Source organism: Podarcis vaucheri (assembly GCF_965113315.1).
Source record: "Podarcis vaucheri genome assembly, chromosome: 7".
NCBI lineage: Eukaryota > Metazoa > Chordata > Lepidosauria > Squamata > Lacertidae > Podarcis > Podarcis vaucheri.
Window position 1 is genome coordinate 84,589,584 of NC_138765.1, and position 21,694 is coordinate 84,611,277.

The window sequence follows — 21,694 nt, forward strand, 5'->3', positions numbered from 1 at the left end:
CCAGAACCTTGACGGTCTTGGTTGCCCTTTTTCTATACATGTTCCAGTTAGTCAATAGCCTTCCTAAACTGCAGTGGCCAGAAGTAGACACAGGTCTTCAGGTGTGGCCTAACCAAGGCAGAATAGTGTCCTTGATCTGAACACTACACCTCTGTTGATGCAGCCTAGAATCAAATTGGGGTTTTGGGGTGGGCTGCCCTTTTGATGTGGGCCAGCTTTTATGGATGAAGATGCTCTCCTGTAGGACTGAAGGGCAGCGTTGGGGGGGGGTTGCTTCTGGTTGCAAAACAGTATGGAGGACGGGAGCGGGGGAGGAGACAGAAGTCTACCTGGGCTATGTTGGCAAGAGGTGGGGGTGGGGATTCCCCTCCATTAGGCAAAGTGCATTATTACTTCTGGGGAATGGATCTTCCGCATACCAGATTCTGGAGTCACCCAGTGGAAAAAGCACTGCTGGCTTCGTGCCTGTTCCAGAAGCCTGTGAATGGCCACTCCGCTTGCTGGATCGCTACTCTCTCTCAAGCTAGCTTTTTCCAGATCCAAAAATGTCATTTTGCAGGCGGAAGCAAGAAGTTCGGCGCGGGGTGTTCAAAGTTCTGACACTTTTATTTTTCAAGTCATTTGATAAGAATCAGCTAGGGGGACGGTCCCCCTGCTCCGGCATCGGGTGCGACCCCACACCGCCCGCCGGTCCCTCGTTCCTGCTCAGTTGCAGCCCCCGCTCCCCACCCATAGCTGTCAACTTTCCCCCTTTCTCGCGAGGAATCCTATTCGGAATAAGGGAATTTCCCTTAAAGGGAAACGTTGACAGCTATGTACCCACCTTTAGCATAGATGAACTGGATTTTCTTTTGCCCCACCGTGCAATGCCGCCTCCTGCCCCTGGACCCTCACCTCCCCCGGGAAAGGGGCCCTGGCTCGAACCGGGTCCCTTAAAATAGTTCTCGGCCCGCCTCCCGCAAATTCGACACATTGAGCGCCGCCGGCTCAGCGGAGACGCGGCTGCCGACGCCCTTCCCGGCCACCAAGGGGAACAGCGAAAACCATTCTTTCTCTCTCGCTCTCCCTTTTATGTCCCTTCTAGCCCTATGCTTCCACCACAGAGAAACAAAACATTTCCCACCCCGCCCGCGTAGATATAAGAAAGGGTAGAGTGGCCTTCCCCAATTCCTGGATTCGGAGTCCTTAGCGCGGAAGAAGGCTGGGGTCCCACGTTTCTGGTTGCTTACTGCGAAGGTGGGGAGACGGCGCTTCAGTGCCGTGGATTTTGCCTGTTTTCCATCAGGCAGCCCCTCGGAACCACAACGATAAAAAGGCCCGAAGAACCCGGAAGCTTCCATTGAAATCACAGCGAGCACCACTCTACAATTTTCGCAAGTCTATGCGCCCTCCTCAGCCTGACGGCGGGAGGCGAGGGCCATTCCCCGAGCGGAGGTTGTCCGCAAGAGCGAACGGAGACGAAGGAGGGGCCGCGGAGCCGGAAAGGCCTTTGAGGGGGCTCCGCTGCCTTGGCCGGCGAGGCTTTATTTCACTGCCGTCTTCGCCTTCGACACAAGAGGCAGGAGGTACCTTGGAGCCGGAACACCCCCCAGGAAGTGACGCAAAAGAAGGGTGACGGACCGTTCCGGTTCGCTCGCGTCTGCGCATGCGCCTCCGTGGGCGGAGAGGAGCCGCGCTTCCGGGTTCCGTGGAGTAGGTAGTCGAGATGGCGGAGGGCGAGGAGTACGAGTCGGTGCTCTGCGTCAAGCCGGAGGTCCACGTCTACCGAGTGCCCCCGCGTGCCTCTAACCGGGGCTACAGGTGAGCCGGAGAGCCCCGGGGCATGTGCAGAGTGTCCTCCTTTCCCTGCCTCGGACTCTCTCCCCTCCCCCCCTTTCAAACCAATGGTGTCGCTGCGGGTTGGGGCTCAAGGCTCAGTTTGCGCTGCTGGGGAGTCTGAAGGGGCCTACAGTGGCACCACCGTCGTGTTGAAAGGGGAGTTTTGAAGGGGTGGCCGCGAAGGAGGAACATGGCAGGGGTGGGGTTTTTTTTGGATAAGGTGCTTAGTAAAGGTAAAGGGACCCCTGACCATTAGGTCCAGTCGTGGCCGACTCTGGGGTTGCGGCGCTCATCTCGCTTTACTGGCCGAGGGAGCCGGCGTACAAGGCCCTGGCGGACAGGCTGGCCACATTGGAGCGGAGCCTGCAGGCGGCCAACAGAGAGCGCAGGGCGACCCAGGTGAGGCCACGCTGGGCAGGGAAGCGGACCGCAGGACAATGAAGGTGCCCAGCAGGAGGTCGGTCTGTGAGGAAGGAGCTCCACCTCTGCTCCCTGCCCCCCCTCACTCCTTTCAGGCCCTGGCAGCAAAACTGGAGGGGGGGACAGACAGTGGACTTCAAGCTCCCTCCCCAGTCACCAGGTCCATCACTGGATAGGCCAGGAGGGGTTATTTTACACACACAAGGCTTAGCTGTCAGCTGATCTGTGTGGGTTACTCCTCTGGTGGGGTAGGAGAGCCGGGGAGGAAAATCCACATCTGGCAACCAACGTGCCACTTTGGTTTCAGATAATATCTGGGTAAAGGTAAAGGTAAGGGGACCCCCGACCATTAGGTCCAGTCGTGGCCGACTCTGGGGTTGCGGTGCTCATCTTACTTTACTGGCTGAAGGAGCGTTTGTCCGCAGACAGTTTTTCTGTGTCATGTGGCCAGCATGACTAAGCCCCTTCTGCCGAACCAGAGCAGCGCATGGAAACGCCATTTACTTTCCCGCCGGAGCGGTACCTATTTATCTACTTGCACTTTGATGTGCTTTCGAACTGCTAAGTTGGCAGGAGCAGGGACCGAGCAACGGGAGCTCACCCCGTTGCGGGGATTCGAACCGCCGACCTTCTGATCGGCAAGTCCTAGGCTCTGTGGTTTAACCCACAGCGCCTAGCCTACTCCTTTAACAAACATGGCGTGAAAGAGAAATTTGCTCCGAAGTGCGACGAGGCCACCTGATGTCTTTGTGTGTGTTGCAGCTGCGGTTTTTCTGCACTGCAAAAAGCGGGGAGGGGGTTGGGAAGCTGGTGTTCCGGGGGCCCCTTCCAATGCTTTTGATTCTGTTGGGTGACTTTTAGCCCTGAGCAGCGGCGCTGTCTTCTCTCCCTGGTGCTAGAGCTGCGGAGTGGCAGCTGGACCAGCCAGCATGGAGCGGGCGCATGCGCATAACAGCCAAAGGGAACATGGCCTACATCAAGCTGGAGGACAAAAACTCAGGTAATGGGGAGTGAGGTGTCTGTCGTCTCTGTGCAGTAAGGGAGCTTTTCCTAGCCCAGAACTCGGTTCAGGCCTTAGCTAAGCCTCAGGCAAAAGGAGATAAAGGGCAATCCTTTTTAGCCAAGTTGATTGTCCATAGAAATCCGGAATGAGGTTCTTTTATGGGTCTGTCAAGCTACCCTGAATCCCAGCCCTCACTGCCACACCCGAACGGAAGCAATTGCAGGGTGTGCATGTGTGCTAATCTTGGGCAAACTACATTCAGGGTGGTGGTGGTGGTGAGCCTGACTCGCTTGCAGTGCCCAGGAGTCCAATAGTTAATTTTCCGGAAGGCAGAAAGGGCACATCTTAAACTGTAGAGTCCTCCCCCCCCCCAATTTATTTGTGAACTTAAGTTTCCAGTTCAAAGAATTTTGAAGGACATGAATGAGCATTGATTCAGAATCTCTGCATCAATGTCACACACCCATTGCGTTGGGGGGGGTCACTTTCATTGAACCAAAATGCACAAGTATGAAGAGAAGTAACACAATCTGCTAACTATGGGACGCACTCATCTTTGGTCGGATGGGAGGGAGAAGCTGACCAGCGGGTTTCACACCCTCACTTTCCCCCCTTCCAGGAGAACTTTTTGCCCAGGCTTCTGTGGACCAGTTCCCCAGCATTGCTGTGGAAGGTGTGACGGATTCCAGCCGATACTTTGTCATCCGCATTGAGGACGGGAACGGTATGGAGGCGGAGGTTTGGATCGTGTCCTCCTAGGCACGCAGGGCAGCGGGAATCAGTTCCCCAATTGTGCATCTCCAGGAATGATCCTAGGGCAGCACCTGCGAGCCCCCCTTCCTCTTTCCCTCAAAACCCAAAGCTTCCTTCTTGCAGCAAGCTGGGATTTGCCAGGACTTGGGGGGCCTTTGGGAAGAGGGCTTTCTGCACCCATTTCTTCAGCATGCTCTTTTCTGGCCCTCTTGGCGCCGGCACAGCTTGCCTCCCCCAGGGCTGCCCCCCCCTCTCACTCTGCCCTCAGATCTCTTCCAGCCTCCTGCTTTTTGCCTTGTTTGGGTTGGCTAACTGTCAGGTCCAACGATAGGAGAGGGCACTGTCCTTGCGACTGCCATAGTGTCTGCGAGGCTCTTCTGCTTTGGTGTGGTTTTTGTCCCTGGGAAGTTGGCTTCTGTCCTCGGTGCCAGTGAGGCCCCATGTGGGCCTTTTGTCTCTGGCCAGCTTGCTGTCACAGCCACTCCTGGCACCCTTGGTGCCACTGAGCTGCCCCTCTTGTAGGTGCTGCCCTTCCTCTGCTCCTAGGGCTGCCTGGCTCCCTCTGCACTCTGTGGGCAGCCGGGGCCTCTCGGCACTTCCTTGGTGTGCCACAATGAAAGCTCTGCTGCCGAGAGAATGAGCATGGCTTCTCTTGCAGGGCGCCGGGCCTTCATTGGAGTCGGCTTTGTTGACCGAGGTGATGCCTTCGACTTCAACGTCGCTCTGCAGGACCATTTCAAGTGAGCATCTTCCTCCCACTTTGCAGAGTGCCTGGGAGTCCAGACCTTCCCCAGCCCAAGGGGAGCAGGTGGAGTCTATGCTACACCGGGTGGAGTCTTGGAAGAGCAAGGCGCCTTTTCATGCGAGTCAAGCTAATTCTCCTGAGCTGGTGCAAGCTACCTTTTGCCTTCTGGGGTTCCTTCGAATGCCCCTTCCTGGCTCTGCTGGTGCAAAACAAAACAAAAACCTCAACCCTGTGAAAGCAGCAGTGTGAGAAGTGAAGGAAAGAAAGAAAGCGGGGTTTTGGGCAGCTGCCGATTGCAGGAGGGGGCAGATTCTGTCACGACTTGCAGTCCCCTTTTGCTCTCTGTAGCCCTGGTGTCTGCTTTCCTGAAGGAGCCTGCATTCTGGTAAACCGCCGGCAAATTGGAGGATTTCAGCAGGCGAGCTAGGGGAACCGGGGAGGGGGCTGATTCTGAGGATGGAAGCGGGGGGGGGGACTTGCAGAGGAGCAGCAGCTGGAAGGAGTTTCCCCCCTGCAACTCTCCATCTACCCAGGCTGGGGGGGGCGGGTGGGGGCGGGATGGATATCCCAGACAGATGAGGGTTGCAGGGGAAAAGCAGCCATAACTCCCTTCAGACACTCCTCCCACCAATTGAAATCAAACACAGGGTTTTGGGTGCTGCCTTTGTGGCTGCGACAGATTTCTTCTGAAAGAGAAGGTGCTTGCTTTCATGGGCTTGGGTGCTGAGCACAACATAGCTACTTTCCCTACACTGCCCGCTGCCAGCACCTTAGGCTTTTTGCCCTGCTCCCTCGTGACACCCCACCCCCACCTCAATTTATTCTCTCAACAGGTGGGTCAAACAGCAGAGTGAGCTGGCCAAGCAGGCCCTGAATCCAGACCAGGGTCCCAAACTGGACCTGGGCTTCAAAGAAGGACAGACAATCAAGCTCAACATTGCGGTGAGGAGGGACCCTTCTGGGTTTGTCCGGCTGTGGCAGAGGGGGTGGGGGATAGGCTGTGGAAAAGGAGTCGCAGAGCAAATGCTAACGAGAGGCTGAAATCAGCAAGTCAAGCCATGGGTTACCAAGAGACACCACCCAGAGTTGATAACCTGTAGGACCTGGAAGAAAGTTCCTTTCTGACCCCAAATGGGTGGGGAACCAATCCGATCATCGAGGGACGCGGGTGGTGCTGTGGGTTAAACCACAGAGCCTAGGGCTTGCCGATCAGAAGGTCGGCGGTTCGAATCCCCGCGGCGAGGTGAGCTCCTGTTGCTCGGTCCCTACTCCTGCCAACCTAGCAGTTCGAAAGCACGTCAAAGTGCCAGTAGATAAATAGGTACCGCTCCAGCGGGAAGGTAAACGGCATTTCCATGCGCTGCTCTGTACGCCGGCTCTCTCGGCCAATAAAGCGAGATGAGCACTGCAACCCCAGAGTTGTTCACGACTGGACCTAACGGTCAGGGGTCCCTTTACCTTTACCTTAATCCGATCATCAGCAGATTATACCCTCCCTCATCCCAAAGGGATTTCTTTTGAGACATAGACACACACACACACACACCCAGCATCATACCACTGTGCCCTGTTTCTGCCTCTATATCCCTTGACCACATAATGGCTTTTTAGAAATGAACAACACTATACAAGGTCAAAGGAGTGGGGTGGGGGGAGAGTCTTTTTGCTCGTGTGTCCACTGTGTGTCAATGTGTGCAAGGAGATGAGACAAAGGCAATTGTTCAAAGTCATCTCAGCCCAGGCCTTGACTTGGTCAAGGGAACGTCCCCAACATGCTGGCTGGAGCTGCAGGTTGCTTGCAGGTGGATGAAGCCTTTCTCTCCTTTCAGCTGGGATTGCTACCCGCGCAGAGACGCAGCCATGGGACGGGGAACGCCCTTCGCCCCTTTGAGTGACTGACCATGCCATTCAATCTCCTTTCAGAACGTGAAGAAGAAGGACGGCTCCTCCTCGGCCAGCAGGCCCCAAGCAACAGGCTCTGGGGGCCCCAGCCTCATCCCACCCCCTCCTGGAGGAAAGGCCACCCTGACAGGGGAGCAGCTTTCGTCTGCTGCTGAGGCAGGTCTGTGTTTTCTGCTGATCTGGCTCGCAAAGTGGAAAGTCCCTTATGGCAATGCACAGCCATCCTACTTTCCAGCTGGTTTTCCCCAAGCCAGGCTTGCTTGTGGTTATGGGCAGGTGATTTCCCAGCCTTGCATTGCTGGATTCTAAGGTTTTCTCGGGGTAGGCAAGCTTCAGAGCAGAGGAGGCTGCTCAGGTTAAACTCCGCCCCCCCCCCAGCATTGTCTCAGCTGCCTGCCTTTCTGGGGTCTTCCTCTCCACCAGGTCCCAGGGGCTCTTAAAGGGCTGGCCAAGAAGGGGCTGTGAAATATATATCCCAAATATATATCCCAAGTGATGAACGGTTATCTTTCTGACTCTCCCTCCCTGTATCCTGTTTATCAGCAGACGTCTCCATCCCGTGGCCGCCTCCGCAGGCTTCAAATTCTACAGCAGAAGCAGCTGCGGACATCTGGGGAGACTTCACCAAAGCTTCTGGGTGAGAGTCACACGTGGGTTGCAGAAGTTGAAATGTGTCCCCTTCCACCCACCCCACCCTTTAGCCGGAAAACTCCCTAATCTGACATCATCTGACACACCTGAAGGAGCGTCTCCACCTCCATCGTTCTGCCCGGACACTGAGGTCCAGCTCCGAGGGCCTTCTGGCGGTTCCCTCGCTACAAGAAGCCAAGTTACAGGGAACCAGGCAGAGGGCCTTCTCGGTAGTGGTGCCCACCCTGTGGAACGCCCTCCCACCAGATGTCAAAGAGAAAAATAACTACCAAACTTTTAGGCAACATCTGAAGGCAGCTCTGTTTAGGGAAGCTTTTAATGTTGAATAGGTTATTGTATTTTAGTGTTCTGTTGGAAGCTGCCCAGAGTGGCTGGGGAAATCCAGCCAGATGGGCGGGGTATAAATAATATATTATTATTATTATTATTAGTTGATGGGACCCAAGGGGTGCCAGGTTCATGACGTTCAAGTCCCAGTGGTGGGGAGATCCTCTTATCCAAAGGGTAGGGCTGCTTTCTTGGAGAAGCAGTGAAACTCCATTGCCTCCTCATGCCATTCGCTGTGTGATGGGAGGAGGTTACGTCCAGATGTTCAGGAGGAAGGGACCCTCTTTGTCCCCAGTGCAGGCCCTGGGCCCCTGCAGATCCACTCCTTGCTGAAGGGAGCGCCTCTTCTTTCTCCCCCTAGGTCTGCCTCCAGTCAGGCTCAGCAGAGCTCCACCAGCTGGGTCCAGTTCTGAGCTGAGCATCTTGTGCTTCTCTGGTCTGGGGTGAAGGCCACAGAAGGACCCTTGTGGACCAAAGAGGAAGCTACTTTGCCCTCGTGGTGCAACATGAGATCCCAGTCCTGGACGTGTTTGGATGTTTGCTTGGGGCATTTTATGGGATAGGGAAGGTGGGGGTCAGCTGGGGCTGTGCAGATCCTCTTCTCTCTCCCTCTACCTCCATCTACCCCCTCAGCACTTGGGGTTCCTGAAAGGGGAGGGAGGGAGTTTTCCCTGGGTTCAGATCACAGCTTAAGAACCTGGGAAAGAGGGAGACAGCTGGGCCTGTCCAGAAAGAAAGAGGCTCCTTCCTGTCTCTTGCCTTTTTTCCTGTCTTGTGTGGTGTCTTAACGGTGTTTCTTTGATATGCTTGTCTCGCCTCGCCCCCTTTCTAGCTTGGAGGGATTTTGTGGCGCAGCCGCCCTAGGAAACACACACTCTGCACGCGGGCAAAGGCGGCTTCCCTCGCAGGAGGTGACTGGCAGTGCCCTGCCTTCGCAGCCCACCTTGCAAACTTGAAATGGGCTTACCTGTTGCACATCTCCGTCTCGGAATTTCCAGGGTGCCTTCCACACTGGAAGGACGCTAGGCCCCGATTCTGTCATGTTGCTCTGCCTCTGATGGTTGTGGTGGAGGTGAGAGGGAGAGTCGTCAGCTGGCTGCAGAGGCGGCGAGCAATGATGCCACGCCGATGTCCTTTGAGGGCGGGGGTCCCTGGCTCTGCTTTGCCTTGTGAAGTGCCTTCTCTTTTTCCTTCTCCCTCCCCTGCTAAAACTGGCCTTTTGAGCAGCAAGAGCAGTGGAACTTCTCACATTCCATATTTGTGTAACTTTTAACATGCGCACACACAACAAATTACCCTTTTACTTTCGGAGAGACCCTGGGTTTTTCTCCTATCGCAGGTGCCTCAGACATTGTGAAGGACAAAAACTGCCCTCTGGGCCCTCTTACGGAACCGGGTTTTAATTCCCTTTTGAAATATAGATCTTTGTATTCACTCCTGTCCTATTTATTCTAAGACGAAGGCCTTTTACAGAACGTTTTCTTACTATGAAACTCCATGAAGTTTTTGCTGCCTTTTGTTTTGTTAATTCTGAGCTGGTTCCTTATTAAAAATGTATATGTATATATATTTATCTGTATAAAAGCCTTTATTTGTCTTTGGGAAAGGGGCTGGGGAAGCGGAAATGGACCCAGGTGGGAGAGCGAAAATGCCAAAAGAATTAGTAGAAACAGTGTCTCAGTGAGATTCACATGTTGGGTGGATCATGGGTGGGTTCCCAAGGACACTTTCCTACACCAAAGCGTGGTGCCCAATGTTGGACCCGTTGAATTTAGTAGATGCGGCTATTTTAGTGCGGCTCCTCTGATTAGAACTTCCACTCCTATTGTGTGTGTTTGTTTTTTGAGGATTGGCACTCTGTTCATGCCCAGAGGTACAATTCTCTTGCTCCCCAAGTTCCTTGGCTGGCATTTGTGACTGTGAGCAAAGAACCTTTTCCAGCCAAAAAAACAGCCCCAGAACCCCAAAAAGCAGTATCATTTCGGGGGATGCAAGGTGGGATTTCCCCCTCTTAAGCCAAATGCTGAGTCCTGCTTGTCTTTCTCTGGGACAGGGAAATTGCAGTGCTGCCTCTGAACAATCTCCTTGGCTTTGAATTTGCCCCCACAAATTCTGGTGGTGTCCCCAGGCCTCAAACAAGCTTCTAGCTATGGAAGAAGAGGACCCAGGGAGAGGCTGCCTCCCAAAGCCCTATCACCCTTTCACTTTTCCTGACATGTCAGGCCTGGCATACAGAGCCGCTTCCAGTTTTTGCAAAATCCTGGCGGGAAGTGGCGGCTGTGTCCTAGTTGGGGGTCACTGGGACATGCAAGAAAAGCCTCCCTTTCGGTAAGAAGGCAGCGCTCAGCCGCCCCGCAGGGTGGCCGTAATTCCCGGAGACTTAAGCAGCTTATGCTGGTGCTGCCTGGGTTTTCCCCCGGTGCAACCAGAGCCTTTGGCACGCGCCTTGGCCTGGAAGAACAAGAGGAGGAGGAAGCGGCGTTCTTGGGCCGGCCAAGGGCGCCATCAGAAACCCGCCCTCCTCCGCCGCTGCCCGGCACTATAGTAACGCTGCTGCAGTTTGAGAAGGCAGCTGACCACTGAGCAGAGCCACCTGTGCCAGGTGAGGGGCTGGCTTGGCGATGGGGGGCTGCTCTGTCCTGGGTCACTAGGAGGTCAGGGGCCAGGGCTGATGCTCTGCTGGGCAGGGAAGGCCCTGCACTCCACACATGCTCCGAGGCACTGCACAACAGCCTCCCGTCCACCCCCTTCCGGCTCCAGAAGCGCAGCGTCGGGACTGAGCTTTCGCAGGTGGGGCGCCAGGTACCCCTTTTCGCACACTGGACAAGTTGCAAGCAAACGAATTCGCGCCTTTGAATTCAACCGACCTAAAAACTCCCCACTGCGCTTGCACAGCGCCTTCAAAACTCCTTCCCCTTTGAACAGATTGGATGGGGTAGAAATCCAACAGGCGCGGGCGAGGCTCCATCTGTTGAGTTTCTGCTCCGTGCCCTCCCGGCAGAGGGGCACATTCCCCGATGAGAAAGTTGAGCCGGCTCACTCAGTGCGGCTCCGCCCGGTATCTGCCCCGTGCCGAATATCCGAGCTGCAAACTTTGGGGAAGGGGCCGTCGTGACTGCATCAAACCGGAGAAGCGGCGGCCTCTAGGACCCGGGAGCGCCACGGGTTGAATCCGCGGGGGAGGCAGGCTGCAGCCGCCCCCCCCCTTCTGCTGCCGGGCGGCGATTGGTCCAGCCCGGCTCCCCCCTGCAGCCGCGGGACCCGGGAAAGAGGCGGGGGGGGGGGCTGGGGCTGGCGCTCCTCCCCGGGTCCTGCCCCTCTCCTCCAGCAGCAGCAGCAGTAAGCATCGCATCTGCCGTGCAAAGGGCCATGGAGGCGGGCCCCCCTGCCCGGCAGGAGCCCCCCGGAGCCCGGCCGTAGAGCGGCGGCGGCCCCCTCCCCATGAGCAACGCGGAGGCTGCGGAGCTGAAGCTGGAGGCTGCGGTTCAGGTCGGTGGGGGCTGCCTGGCGGCGGAAGCGGGAGCATCCTTCAACCCCCTCCGGCAACCCGCCTTCCTTCCTTTCTTTCTTTCTTTCTTTCTTTCTTTCTTTCTTTCTTTCTTTCTTTCTTTCTTTGAGGGAGAATATAATCTCCTTTTTTGGGGAACCTGGGCGCATCTTCTGCATACAGACTCCGAAGTTGGCGCCAGAAACAACCCCCTAAAAGTAAGACCCCCTAGCCCGTCGTCTCGCTGAATTCCCTTTATTCTACTCTTTACCTGCCTTTTATGGGAATTTTTCCAAATTAGTCTTGCCTTGTGGGGCGGGTTGGATGCTGGAAAATATTTGTACCTTTGGATCAGGCAAAGGTTTGTAATGTCTCCTCTCTTGAAGGCAAATATCTCTCTCCTCCCCCCTTTTAGTTATCCTTAAAAACAAACAAACTAGCTTTTGGTAGCTGATCTAAAAGCTGAGGAAAGCAAGGTTTAATCGTGAGGGATTGCATTAGAAAGCTAAAATCAACCCAAGTAGTTTAATGGAAAAGAGAATAATCTTATTTGTGTAGGAGCTGCTGTTGGATCCTTAGTGTTACAGGAGGTTTACAGGTGTAAAGCTAAATTCGTGCTGCAATCTGAAGTTGCATCCCAGTCCTCTGTCCTGATTTAACAGGCGGGCCATCTAAAGTAAATGTAGCCTCACTCTGGAGTGAAGTCTTCTGCACTCCTTAGGACTTTGGTGACTCTGCAGGTGTTGGACAGGGGTCAGCAAACTTTTCCAGCAGGGGGCTGGTCCACTGTCCCTCAGACCTTGTGGGGGGCCAGGCTATATTTTGAAGGGGGGGGAATGAACAAATTCCTATGCCCCACAAATAACCCAGAGATGCATTTTAAATAAAAGCACACATTCTGCTCATGTAAAAACATGCTGATTCCCATGGGCCTTATTTAGAAGGCAATTGGGCCGAATCCGGTCCCCGGGCCTTAGTTTGCCTACCCATGGTGTTGGAGGACTCTGTGGGCTTGATCCAGTGAGAAGGAGGCATGATGAAGTCCCATCAAACTGAGTAAACTCCCCATTCCAGCCACAACCTCTCAGCCTCAGCTCCCCTTCTGAACCAAAGGCATAACTGTACTTATCTACCTTGCAAAGTTGTTGTCGGGTTTGTGCAAGAGGGGTTGCTCAGTTTTGGGGAGCACTTGATGAAGAACATCTGGGTCAGTTGACCAAAAGATCCAGGGTTGTTTTTTTCACGTCTCCATCCTTGGCGGCTTCTTCCGTGAACAGGTTGGGGAATGTGCTAGGGGGAGTAGTATAATTTTCTTCTTCTTCTTCTTCTTCTTCTTCTTCTTCTTCTTCTTCTTCTTCTTCTTCTTCGTCTATCACTCATAGCCAAGTAAGATTGTCTTCCATAAATATGGTTTTAACAATGAGTCCGTAAGTGACTGTGGAGGCCAGTTCTGGATCCGCACATCCTTCCACAGTGGGGACATAGGTTTCCAGGCGGGAGTTGATCACAGTGTGGATTTGCCAAGCGTGCCTTCCTCCTAGCATGTTTCTCCCTTGCGTCCTGAGTTTGAGTGTCTTCAAAGCCCACAACACCTTTGCTAAAGGCTGTTCTCCAATTGGGACGGTCGCAGGCCAGTGTTTCCCAGTTGTCAGTGTTTATCCTACATTTTTTTAGATTTGCCTTGAGAGGGTCTTTAAACCTCTTTTGTTGACCACCAGCATTACGCTTTCCATTTTTAAGTTCGGAATAGAGTAGTTGCTTTGGAAGATGATAATCAGGCATCTGCACAACATGACCAGTCCAACGAAGTTGATGTTGAGTGCCTAAGTCGGGGGGGGGGGGAGCCTCTCCCTCCCCCACACTTCGCAAAGAAGTCAGCCAAGTCCTGAGTCCCGTTTTGGAGGTGACCTTTAAACCTTCTATGGGATAACAAAGGGCCAAGGAGGAACATTTATTGGATTGCTGGGCATTAGGGCACTAAATCTGGACATCCTTTTATACTGAAGCCGTGGAGGAACAGGGTCCCAAGGCACAGTGAGGGGGGGCGCTGATTCAAGGCCCGGCCCTGGCAAGGGAGAGAGAGCCCCCCCCCGCCCCAAGTTCCCCATTTGAGTTGCCCACTTCCCTTCTCTTTCCACCTTTCCACGCCCCAGGCCACAATGAAGTACTGAGCCCCATTTGCGGCCAGGCCCAGTTGCTCATTTTAGTCCCTCCTCCGTGAGCTTCATGGGCTGGAGATTCTGGGAGAAGGTTGGGTTTTTGTACTGGGGACCCCCACTCCTGAGACAGGCCACCCTCTGCTGCATGAGGATAGAGCTGCCCCCTAAGTGCGGAATATGTTCAGATTTCCCTCCACCCCTGTGGATTCCTTCTGGGGTTACTCATCTCTCCTTGCAGCCTGCTGCCTCGCTTGGCTTACCCAGTACAGTCCCAGTTGCTGAACTGGGCCGGGGACTGATATATGGGTCAGCCTGCATGGAAGCATTGGCGTAGCGTGGGTTGTCAGCACCCGGGGCAAGGCAAGTAATTTGCGCCCCCTAACCCATGGATTTGCGCCCCCTAATCCTAACCCCCAGATGTTGCGCCTGGTGCGGCCGGCCCCCCCTGCACCCCCCATGCTACGCCACTGCATGGAAGTTTTGGTTCCACCCAAACCACAGAGTGAAATGTAGTTCACTGACTGCTATATAGGTGTGTAAAACTATAGAGAAAGTTCATCTGGTTTTTAATTTAGCAATGATATTGATGTCTCTCTCTGTGTGTGTGTGTCCCAGAGACAGGGCACTCTTATCCCCATCTTATTGATGGGGCCACTGAGGGAGAGGCTTGACTCAAAGAGCCCAAAGCCAAGCCAGAGAGCCTGGAATAGAGGCAAGAGGCTGCCTCAGTTCTCCTGGCACCAGAGGCCAATTTTTCACCTGCTGGGCAGCTGGCAACCTTTTTTGGCCAGTGTGGCTTGTTCCTGCTCCATGCTGCCTCTGCATCTTGCAGTTGGGCAACACCATCTTGGGCTCCCCATCTTGGCCCAGAGGAGACTCTGTCTTGGCTTCTTCAGGGCCGGTCCCTGGTTGCTGAGACTGGCTTGTTCTCACCCTGCAGAAAGTGGAAGACAGCATCCTGATCTCAGCAGAAGGAAAGAGCCTCTCTGTCAGGGGCTCCTGTGAAGACTCTCCACCCACCCGTTTGCCGGCTAGGATCCGGGAGATCGTCACCAAGAACCTCTCGCAAAGCGATTGCCAAGGTATGTTTGGAGAAGACGCTTCTTCTTGGAACTGGGGAACTGTGGGCTGGGAAGGGAGCCTTCTTGGCTGCCTCCCTTGCTAGGCTCTTCATCGCCTGGCCTGGTTCCCCCTGCAAGCAAGACAGAAAGGAGGAGGCAATCTCCGCTCTGGCTGCGTACCTGGCAGGATGGGTCCTTTCCTCTTCCAACTCCTGGGAAGTGACAGGTGGAAAGGATGAAACCAACTCCTGACATTCTGGTACTCCATCTTGTTGTATCCGACACTTCATCCTCTGCTTTAAATATATATATATATATATATGCAGGTTTTGGTGTCTTCGGGTGTCTTCCCGTGTAAGAGTCGGGGTGTCTGTGCGACGTTTCGACGAGGTCTCACTCGTCATCTTCAGGCTGGTGCTTTCGGCTTCTTGTTACTGGAACAGAGCAGAATCTGGTGTTTGAGTTCCTATAAATACAACGTCGCACAGACACCCCGACTCTTACACGGGAAGACACCCGAAGACACCAAAACCTGCATTCCTGTACCCGTGAAAATCTACGAAAGCATATATATATATATATATATATATATATATATATATATATATATATTTAATCATTTTTTTCAATACAAACAGCAACCACAAAAACCACATACAGTGGTACCTCAGGTTACATATGCTTCAGGTTACATACGCTTCAGGTTACAGACTCCGCTAACCCAGAAATAGTGCTTCAGGTTAAGAGCTTTGCTTCAGGATGAGAACAGAAATCGTGCTCCGGCGGCGCGGCGGCAGTGAGAGGCCCCATTAGCTAAAGTGGTGCGTCAGGTTAAGAACGGACCTCCGGAACGAATTAAGTACTTAACCCGAGGTACCACTGTACAACGGAAACCACAATGACACCAATAACACAATTTAACAATTCAGATTTGAGTACTGCTATACCGTATTTTTCGCTCTATAGGACGCACCAGATGATAAGACGCACCTAGTTTGGGGGGGAGGAAAACAAAAAAAATATTTTGAATCCCAGAAACCAGAACAGCAAGAGGGACCTGGCTTCTAGGATACCGTGTGGCTGTTTTGGCTTCTGGGATAACTGCGCCAAGCCAGGGCAGGCGCGTGGCTGAAGGGGCGCTGCGCAGTTCTCCCTCTGCGCAGCGCCATTCACTCCATAAGACGCACTCCACATTTCCCCTTACTTTATAGGAGGAAAAAAGTGCGTCCTGTGGAGCGAAAAATACGGTACCTATAACTACACCTTTTTAACAATATTTCCCCACCTCTCCTCTCCCCCTACTTCCCACCACTGTCCGCCTTATCGCTTAAGTATTCCTTCCAGATTTCTTAATATTTATCCATTCTTAATTTGCGTCGATATGCAATTTGTCTGTATGTAGCTAGTTTGTCCATATTGTCAATCCATGTGCTCAATGGAATCTTTTTGTGGCTCTTCCAATTCATCAAAACAAGTTTTTTTTGCTGTCTAATATGACACTTCATCCTCTGCTGAGCTTCAGGACACACCTGCCCGGCCCACCTGCCTGTCACCCCTTCTGGACAGGACAAAGAGGCCAAACTGTGCCAAGCTGGCCACAGTGCTGCTGGCTGGGACCAGGGGCTTCGTGGTGCTGCGACACGCTCTGTTTCCAAACAATACCTGGGAAGCAAAAGGAATTCGGAACAGATAGATGAGGAGAGAGAAGCGGAAGGAGGGAAGGCAGCAAATAGGAAGCTCTCTCTGTATGTGAGAGGGAGGGAGGGAGAGACTCTGTGTGAGCGACTCCCTTTAAAAAAAAAAATTCCCCCCAAAATTAAAACAAGACATATTATCCAAAAACATATCATCCTTGTTTTTTTCTCCCATTTTTCCTCCCTCCCCCCCAAAACCCACCCGCCCCCACCCACCAACCTCCCTCAGTTCCAGTCTTTGGTTTCTCTGAGACAGCTGTTTTCTGCATGTTACAAAGTAGTATAGATCCTCAAACTATTTAGCTGGTTATTATCAATAAAAAGTTTGTGAATGTTTATTCAAAATCTGCTAAGGAGTCCAGTTCACTTTGTTGCATCTTCAGATACTTTGTAAAGGGTTCCCATTCATCCTTAAAGTCACAGTTATCCTTGTCCCTTAGCTTTTATGTCAGTTTTGCCAGTTCTGCATAATCCGTCAATTTTTCTTGCCATGATTCTTTAGTTGGGGTTTCTTCAGTCTTCCATCCTTGTGCTGCCAGAACTCTTGCGGCCGCTGTGTGAGTGACTCTCAATGGGTGATGCACCTTTGCGGAACTCACATAAGACATCAGAAGGAGTCTGGCTGCTGCTGGATCAGACCCAGTTTTGTGGCGCTCACGGTGACCAGACAAATGCTCCCGCAAGACATGGAAGGCAACAACTTTCTCTTGCTGGTGCAGTTGGGTATCTGGCGTTCAGGGATAGACTGCTACTTCACATGGAGGTCCGAACCAAAGCCCACGGCTTTTTGCCACAGATTGTGGCAGCAAATCCTATAAATCAGTTGTGCATTGAGGGGGAGGGCGGCTGATGCCGGCGCCCGCAGTTCAAGAAGAATGAGCTTTACAGAAGATATGTGGTTGCAAAGGGGAGCCACCCCTCCATTTCTTCCATGGTCGCTCATCCCAATAAAGGGGAGTCTCTGGGGGCTGAAATAAAAGGCAAAAACTGCAGGACCCCTTCTGGGACGAGGTGAACGCTGCCTCTTCCCTGGCAGAAGCTGCCCCACTAGCAACAACCTGTTGCCGATGCCTTTCCAGCCAGCAGCAAGAAAATGTTTGTGAATATTCTATGCCAGGGACGTCCAACTTCCAAGAGACTGCGATCTACTTACACGATTAAAATCTGGCAGTGATCTACCCCTTTTTGTGGGGTTCAGGTCAAAGTTGTTGAGCTTCTTTTAGGGAGGAATGTCCTGTTGTTTTTTTTTTGGGGGGTGTTCAGGCCTAATGAATGGAAAGAGGTGCTCAGCGATAGATAAGGAGACAGTCAGCCTTGCTGCGCAAACTCTGACTTCTGTTCTAGCTATCTAGAGGGTGGAGAGGGGGAGGTCCCAGATGGAGGAACCACCGATCTACCGCAATCTACCAAAAGCTCCCGGGGATCATCCCATCGATCCTGGTCAACCTGTTGGACATCCCTGTTCTATGGAATCGCAACAGTCCATTTAGCACACCTGTATTCCAGGTGTTCTGGCAGTGCATCCCAGGTTCCCTTGCTTTGCTTTGCTCTGTTTACACTGGTACCTTGGGTTACAGATGCTTCAGGTTACAGACTCCGCTAACCCAGAAATAGTACCTCGGGTTAAGAACTTTGCTTCAGGATGAGAACAGAAATTGTGCGGTGGTGGTGCAGCGGCAGCGGGAGGCCCCATTAGCTAAAGTGGTACCTCAGGTTAAGAACAGTTTCAGGTTCAGAACGGACCTCCAGAATGAATCAAGTTCTTTTTTAAAAAAATGATATTTATTATTATTTCATAAACAATAAAACAATAAAAACAAATTCCAACAAATTCAAAAAGCAAAACAGAACAAAGATACATGATAGAAAAACAGTTGATAGAAAGAAATAAAATAGCAAAATAAAGAATAGGAACAAAGAGAAAAGCCAAAAATCAAAACTGAAAAATAGATTAATATTTTCAAATCTTATATTTTCTTCACTAATTTCTTGACCTCCTCACACCTCCCATTTTGTATTCCAGTTCAGGTATTTAATTCAGCAAATCCTTACCCTCTAGCTTTCAACCTTACTCCATATGTTAACCTATTATTATAAATATCCATTTTCAATTATCAGTCCCTATTTACATTTTCTTAGGCATCTCTTTACCAGTACCACTTATTTTCATTCAAACGTCAATTCAACATTCCTCAGAATGAATTAAGTTCTTAACCCGAGGTACCACTGTGTTTCTTAAACTTCTCTCCTGCCCTTCGTTCCAAAGGTAGCCCAGGGCGACTTGTCCAACTGTGGAAATGCATTTGATGTGTGTGTGTCTGTCTCTCTACCTCTGTGCTCCTCTCTTCCCACAGTGGCCTCCCACGCCGAGATGTCGTCCTTGCTTTCCCTCCAGGAGGAGAACCGCATCTTGCAGCAGGAGCTTTCTCGGGTGGAGGATTTGCTGGCCCAGAGCCGGGCTGAGCGGGATGAACTGGCCATCAAGTACAACGCCATCAGTGAGCGGGTAGGTGCAGGAGGCAGGCAGGGACCTCTCCTCCCTTCCCAGCAAGCCTTTCCAGGCAAATGGGTCTATGAAGTCTTTACCTGGCACCAGCAAGCAGGTAGTGCAGGTTCTCTGCTCTGGGGGCTGAAGCAAGCAACCAGGGGTGGGTGTCATTTGGAGGCCCTGCTGGGCACCCTTTGCTTACTTACTGTGTGGACGCTGAGGTCCAACTCCAAGGGCCTTCTGGTGGTTCCCTCGCTGGGAGAAGCCAAGTTACAGGGAACCAGGCAGAGGGCCTTCTCGGTAGTGGCACCCGCCCTGTGGAACGCCCTCCCACCAGATGTCAAAGAGAAAAACAACTACCAAACTTTTAGAAGACATCTGAAGGCAGCCCTGTTTAGGGAAGCTTTTAATGTTTAATAGGTTATTGTATTTTAGTGTTTTGTTGGAAGCCGCCCAGAGTGGCTGGGGGGACCCAGCCAGATGGGCGGGGTATAAATAATAAATTATTATTATTATTATTATTATTATTATTATTATTATTATTATTATTATTACTTGCGTATTCTCTTTCTCTGAAAGACATTGAGGAATTACATGCAGATTTTCAGAGCAATGCAAGCAGTGGGAGAAACTCAGATATATACGCTTAGGCACCAAAGGGTCCTTAATTGACAGTCACCAAAACAAATTGTTGCCATCAAATGCCAACAGTGCCCTTCAGCTCTCTATATTGGACAAACAGGCCAAACCTTACGCCAAAGAATAAACAGACATAAATCTGACATCAAGAATCACAAAACAGAGAAACCAGTAGGAGAACACTTCAATCTCCCAGGACATTCTATACAAGATCTCAAAGTAACTGTTTTACTACAAAGGAATTTCAGAAATAGACTGGAAAGAGAAGCTGCTGAATTGCAACTCATTACCAAACTTAAAACCATGGAGAGACCTGGTCTGAACAAAGACATTGGATTCTTATCTCATTATACATGACTAAGCCATTTCTCATGTTCTCACCCCTTGCCTTTTCCTGTAAGACCTATTACAGTTGTTAAGAGTCGTCAACAGGCTCATCTTAGCTACCTGCCAATTTCCCATTCCCACCACCCTTCTGAGTAATACCCCTCCCCACCTTCTCACTATATAGAAGGGTCTGGCAACTTCTGTTTCAGTGTATCTGAAGAAGTGTTCATGCACACGAAAGCTCATACCAAGAACTAACTTAGTTGGTCTTTAAGGTGCTACTGGAAGGAATTTTTTTATTTTGACTATGGCAGACCAACACGGCTACCTATCTGTAACAGTCACCAAAACAGACTGTCTAGTTGCCATTTGGGGCAAGATAGCTCTAAAGTCTTATTTTTCAAATGACCCACTGACTGTGATTGGTTCTCAGTTGAACATCTGGCTAGTTCTGATGGCAGCCTTGAGCTAGGCTAAGAGCTTTGAGAGCTTAAAAGAAGAAAAGTCGCTTGATCTAGGGACAATCCACGTACATATGCCCATTCCGACCTCTTTTTCTTAATGGTGACACGGATCATTTACAATGTAAGAATCTTCACAACTGTGAGCAGGCAGGGTAGTGGGAGAGCCAGTATGGTGTAGTGGTTAAGAGCGGTAGTCTCGTAATCTGGTGAACCGGGTTCGCTTCCTCGCTCCTCCACATGCAGCTGCTGGGTGACCTTGGGCCAGTCACACTTCTCTGAAGTCTCTCAGCCCCACTCACCTCACAGAGTGTTTGTTGTGGGGGAGGAAGGGAAAGGAGATTGTTAGCCGCTTTGAGACACCTGAAGGGGAGTGAAAGGTGGGATATCAAATCCAAACTCTTCTTCTTCATAAGTGAAAACAAGCTTCAACAATTAACTATAAAGTGGTACCTTGGTCGTCAAACTTAATCCGTTCCTGGATTCCATTCGACTCCTGGAACGGTTAAAAAACCAAGGCACAACTTCAATCGGAAGCCGCGTTGGACATTCGGCTTCCAAAAATCATTCGCAAACTGGAATACTCACTTCCGGGTTTCCAAGGAGCCAAAACGCCGGAGTACCAAGGCGTTTGACAACCAATGTACGAATGTAATGTTGTTTACTGCTTCTGCTCAGGCTGCACAGAAAAAACATTTTGGTTCCTGAGATTCATCCAGTCTGTACTGGAGGCTAGCAACCCAATGATGTTTTGCAGTTTTCTACTTTTATGAATAATAGAGCTAGTGAATAGGTTTTATGGTCCAGTCGACTCTCATCTTTTGTGCAGGTTCTGTTCTAGGGATAGCATGTAAAGCCAAAATAATGCTGTGGTACTTTTATTGTTGTTTTATTTTTGTTAGCTGCTCTGAGCCCGGCTTTGGCTGGGGAGGGCGGAATATAAATAAATTTATCATCATCATCATCATCATCATTATTCTGATTGTGCAGATCAAATATAACTCATAGAATTCCACAGGATGTGGTATTAGTGTGTCAAAGCAGTCCAGATCCAATGATTCCCAGATGGTGGAGATGTCATGTGCCATCTGCACTTGGTCACAAGTGACCAGCAGCCAGGTGCAAAATGCTCCTGGCGCGTGGCTAATTTCGAACACTCAATGCAAGTAGGAAGGCGCAGACTCTGTTGGGGTGAGGGTGACTTGAGCTGTTTACAGATGCGCTGTTGCAGAGGGAGGGGTTCTCTGTGGACCCGCCATGGGATTGAGCTCTGGCAAAGGAGATTTGAGGAGCTGGAGAAAGAGAGGCATCAGAGGGCCCTGCCAGGATCCAACTTGGCCCCTTCCAAAAACCAAAAAAGTCCTGGCATACTAGAATGGGTTCCATTATTTCCTTGGTCAGTTTCCCAGCATGCCCTGCTCCCCCCACCCCAGTCTTGTCTCCTGTGCTCAATTCTGGCTAAGGGTCTCTATGGAAAACATTTTCTGGCTGCTTTCCAGAGTATTGGGGGGAGTGGGAGGCGGAATTGAGCATTTTAAAATTCTTCCTCCATGTCCAAAAGCTTTGGCCTGCCTGGACAGGTCCGGCTGACTGAATGGCACCCGGGCTGGTTGAGACCTGCATGTGCCCTGCCGCTCACGCTTGACCTGAATTAGTGGATTTAAGAACCAGGCGTGAAACGCCTTGGAAGGAAGGAGGCACACACAAAAAATACGTATTGACAGTGATCTCGTGCTCCCCAGTGTTCAAAGCAGGGCTG

At 51.6% G+C, this 21,694-nt stretch overlaps 2 protein-coding genes across 7 annotated transcripts in view; both read left to right on the forward strand.

Annotated features, from left to right (window-relative positions):
• Positions 1-1,648: 1,648 nt before the first annotated feature.
• Positions 1,649-9,192, forward strand: NECAP2 (NECAP endocytosis associated 2). 3 transcript variants are annotated; one of them, XM_082230558.1, is made up of 8 exons: positions 1,649-1,800; positions 3,138-3,238; positions 3,861-3,965; positions 4,653-4,734; positions 5,573-5,681; positions 6,663-6,801; positions 7,185-7,278; positions 7,981-9,192. In XM_082230558.1, the coding sequence occupies exons 1-8, from the start codon at positions 1,706-1,708 to the stop codon at positions 8,030-8,032; spliced, it is 777 nt and encodes a 258-aa protein (XP_082086684.1). In that variant the 5' UTR covers positions 1,649-1,705; the 3' UTR covers positions 8,033-9,192. The 3 variants fall into 3 exon arrangements, with proteins under 3 accessions (XP_082086684.1, XP_082086685.1, XP_082086686.1); XM_082230559.1 differs by having other exon boundaries at positions 7,188-7,278; XM_082230560.1 differs by having other exon boundaries at positions 1,684-1,800; positions 3,100-3,238.
• An 890-nt stretch (positions 9,193-10,082) lies between these two features.
• The window catches only part of CROCC (ciliary rootlet coiled-coil, rootletin), a 69,000-nt gene continuing 57,388 nt past the window's right edge, over positions 10,083-21,694 (forward strand). The window contains exons 1-3 of one of the 4 annotated variants that reach the window (XM_082229657.1): positions 10,083-10,221; positions 14,206-14,347; positions 18,375-18,526. In XM_082229657.1, coding sequence (XP_082085783.1) covers positions 18,392-18,526 — 135 coding nt within the window. In that variant the 5' untranslated portion in view covers positions 10,083-10,221; positions 14,206-14,347; positions 18,375-18,391. Of the gene's footprint in view, positions 10,222-10,880; positions 11,109-14,205; positions 14,348-18,374; positions 18,527-21,694 lie in introns of those variants that run through there. The other 3 variants (XM_082229655.1, XM_082229658.1, XM_082229656.1) reach the window with 3 other exon arrangements.

Bases quoted from the DNA above. Each gene is read 5' to 3' on its own strand.
- NECAP2 (XM_082230558.1), top strand. From the start codon at position 1,706: ATGGCGGAGGGCGAGGAGTACGAGTCGGTGCTCTGCGTCAAGCCGGAG. The intron at 1,801-3,137 runs GTGAGCCGGAGA...CCCTGGTGCTAG, and splicing joins GCCTCTAACCGGGGCTACAG to AGCTGCGGAGTGGCAGCTGG. The intron at 6,802-7,184 runs GTCTGTGTTTTC...CCTGTTTATCAG, and splicing joins TTCGTCTGCTGCTGAGGCAG to CAGACGTCTCCATCCCGTGG.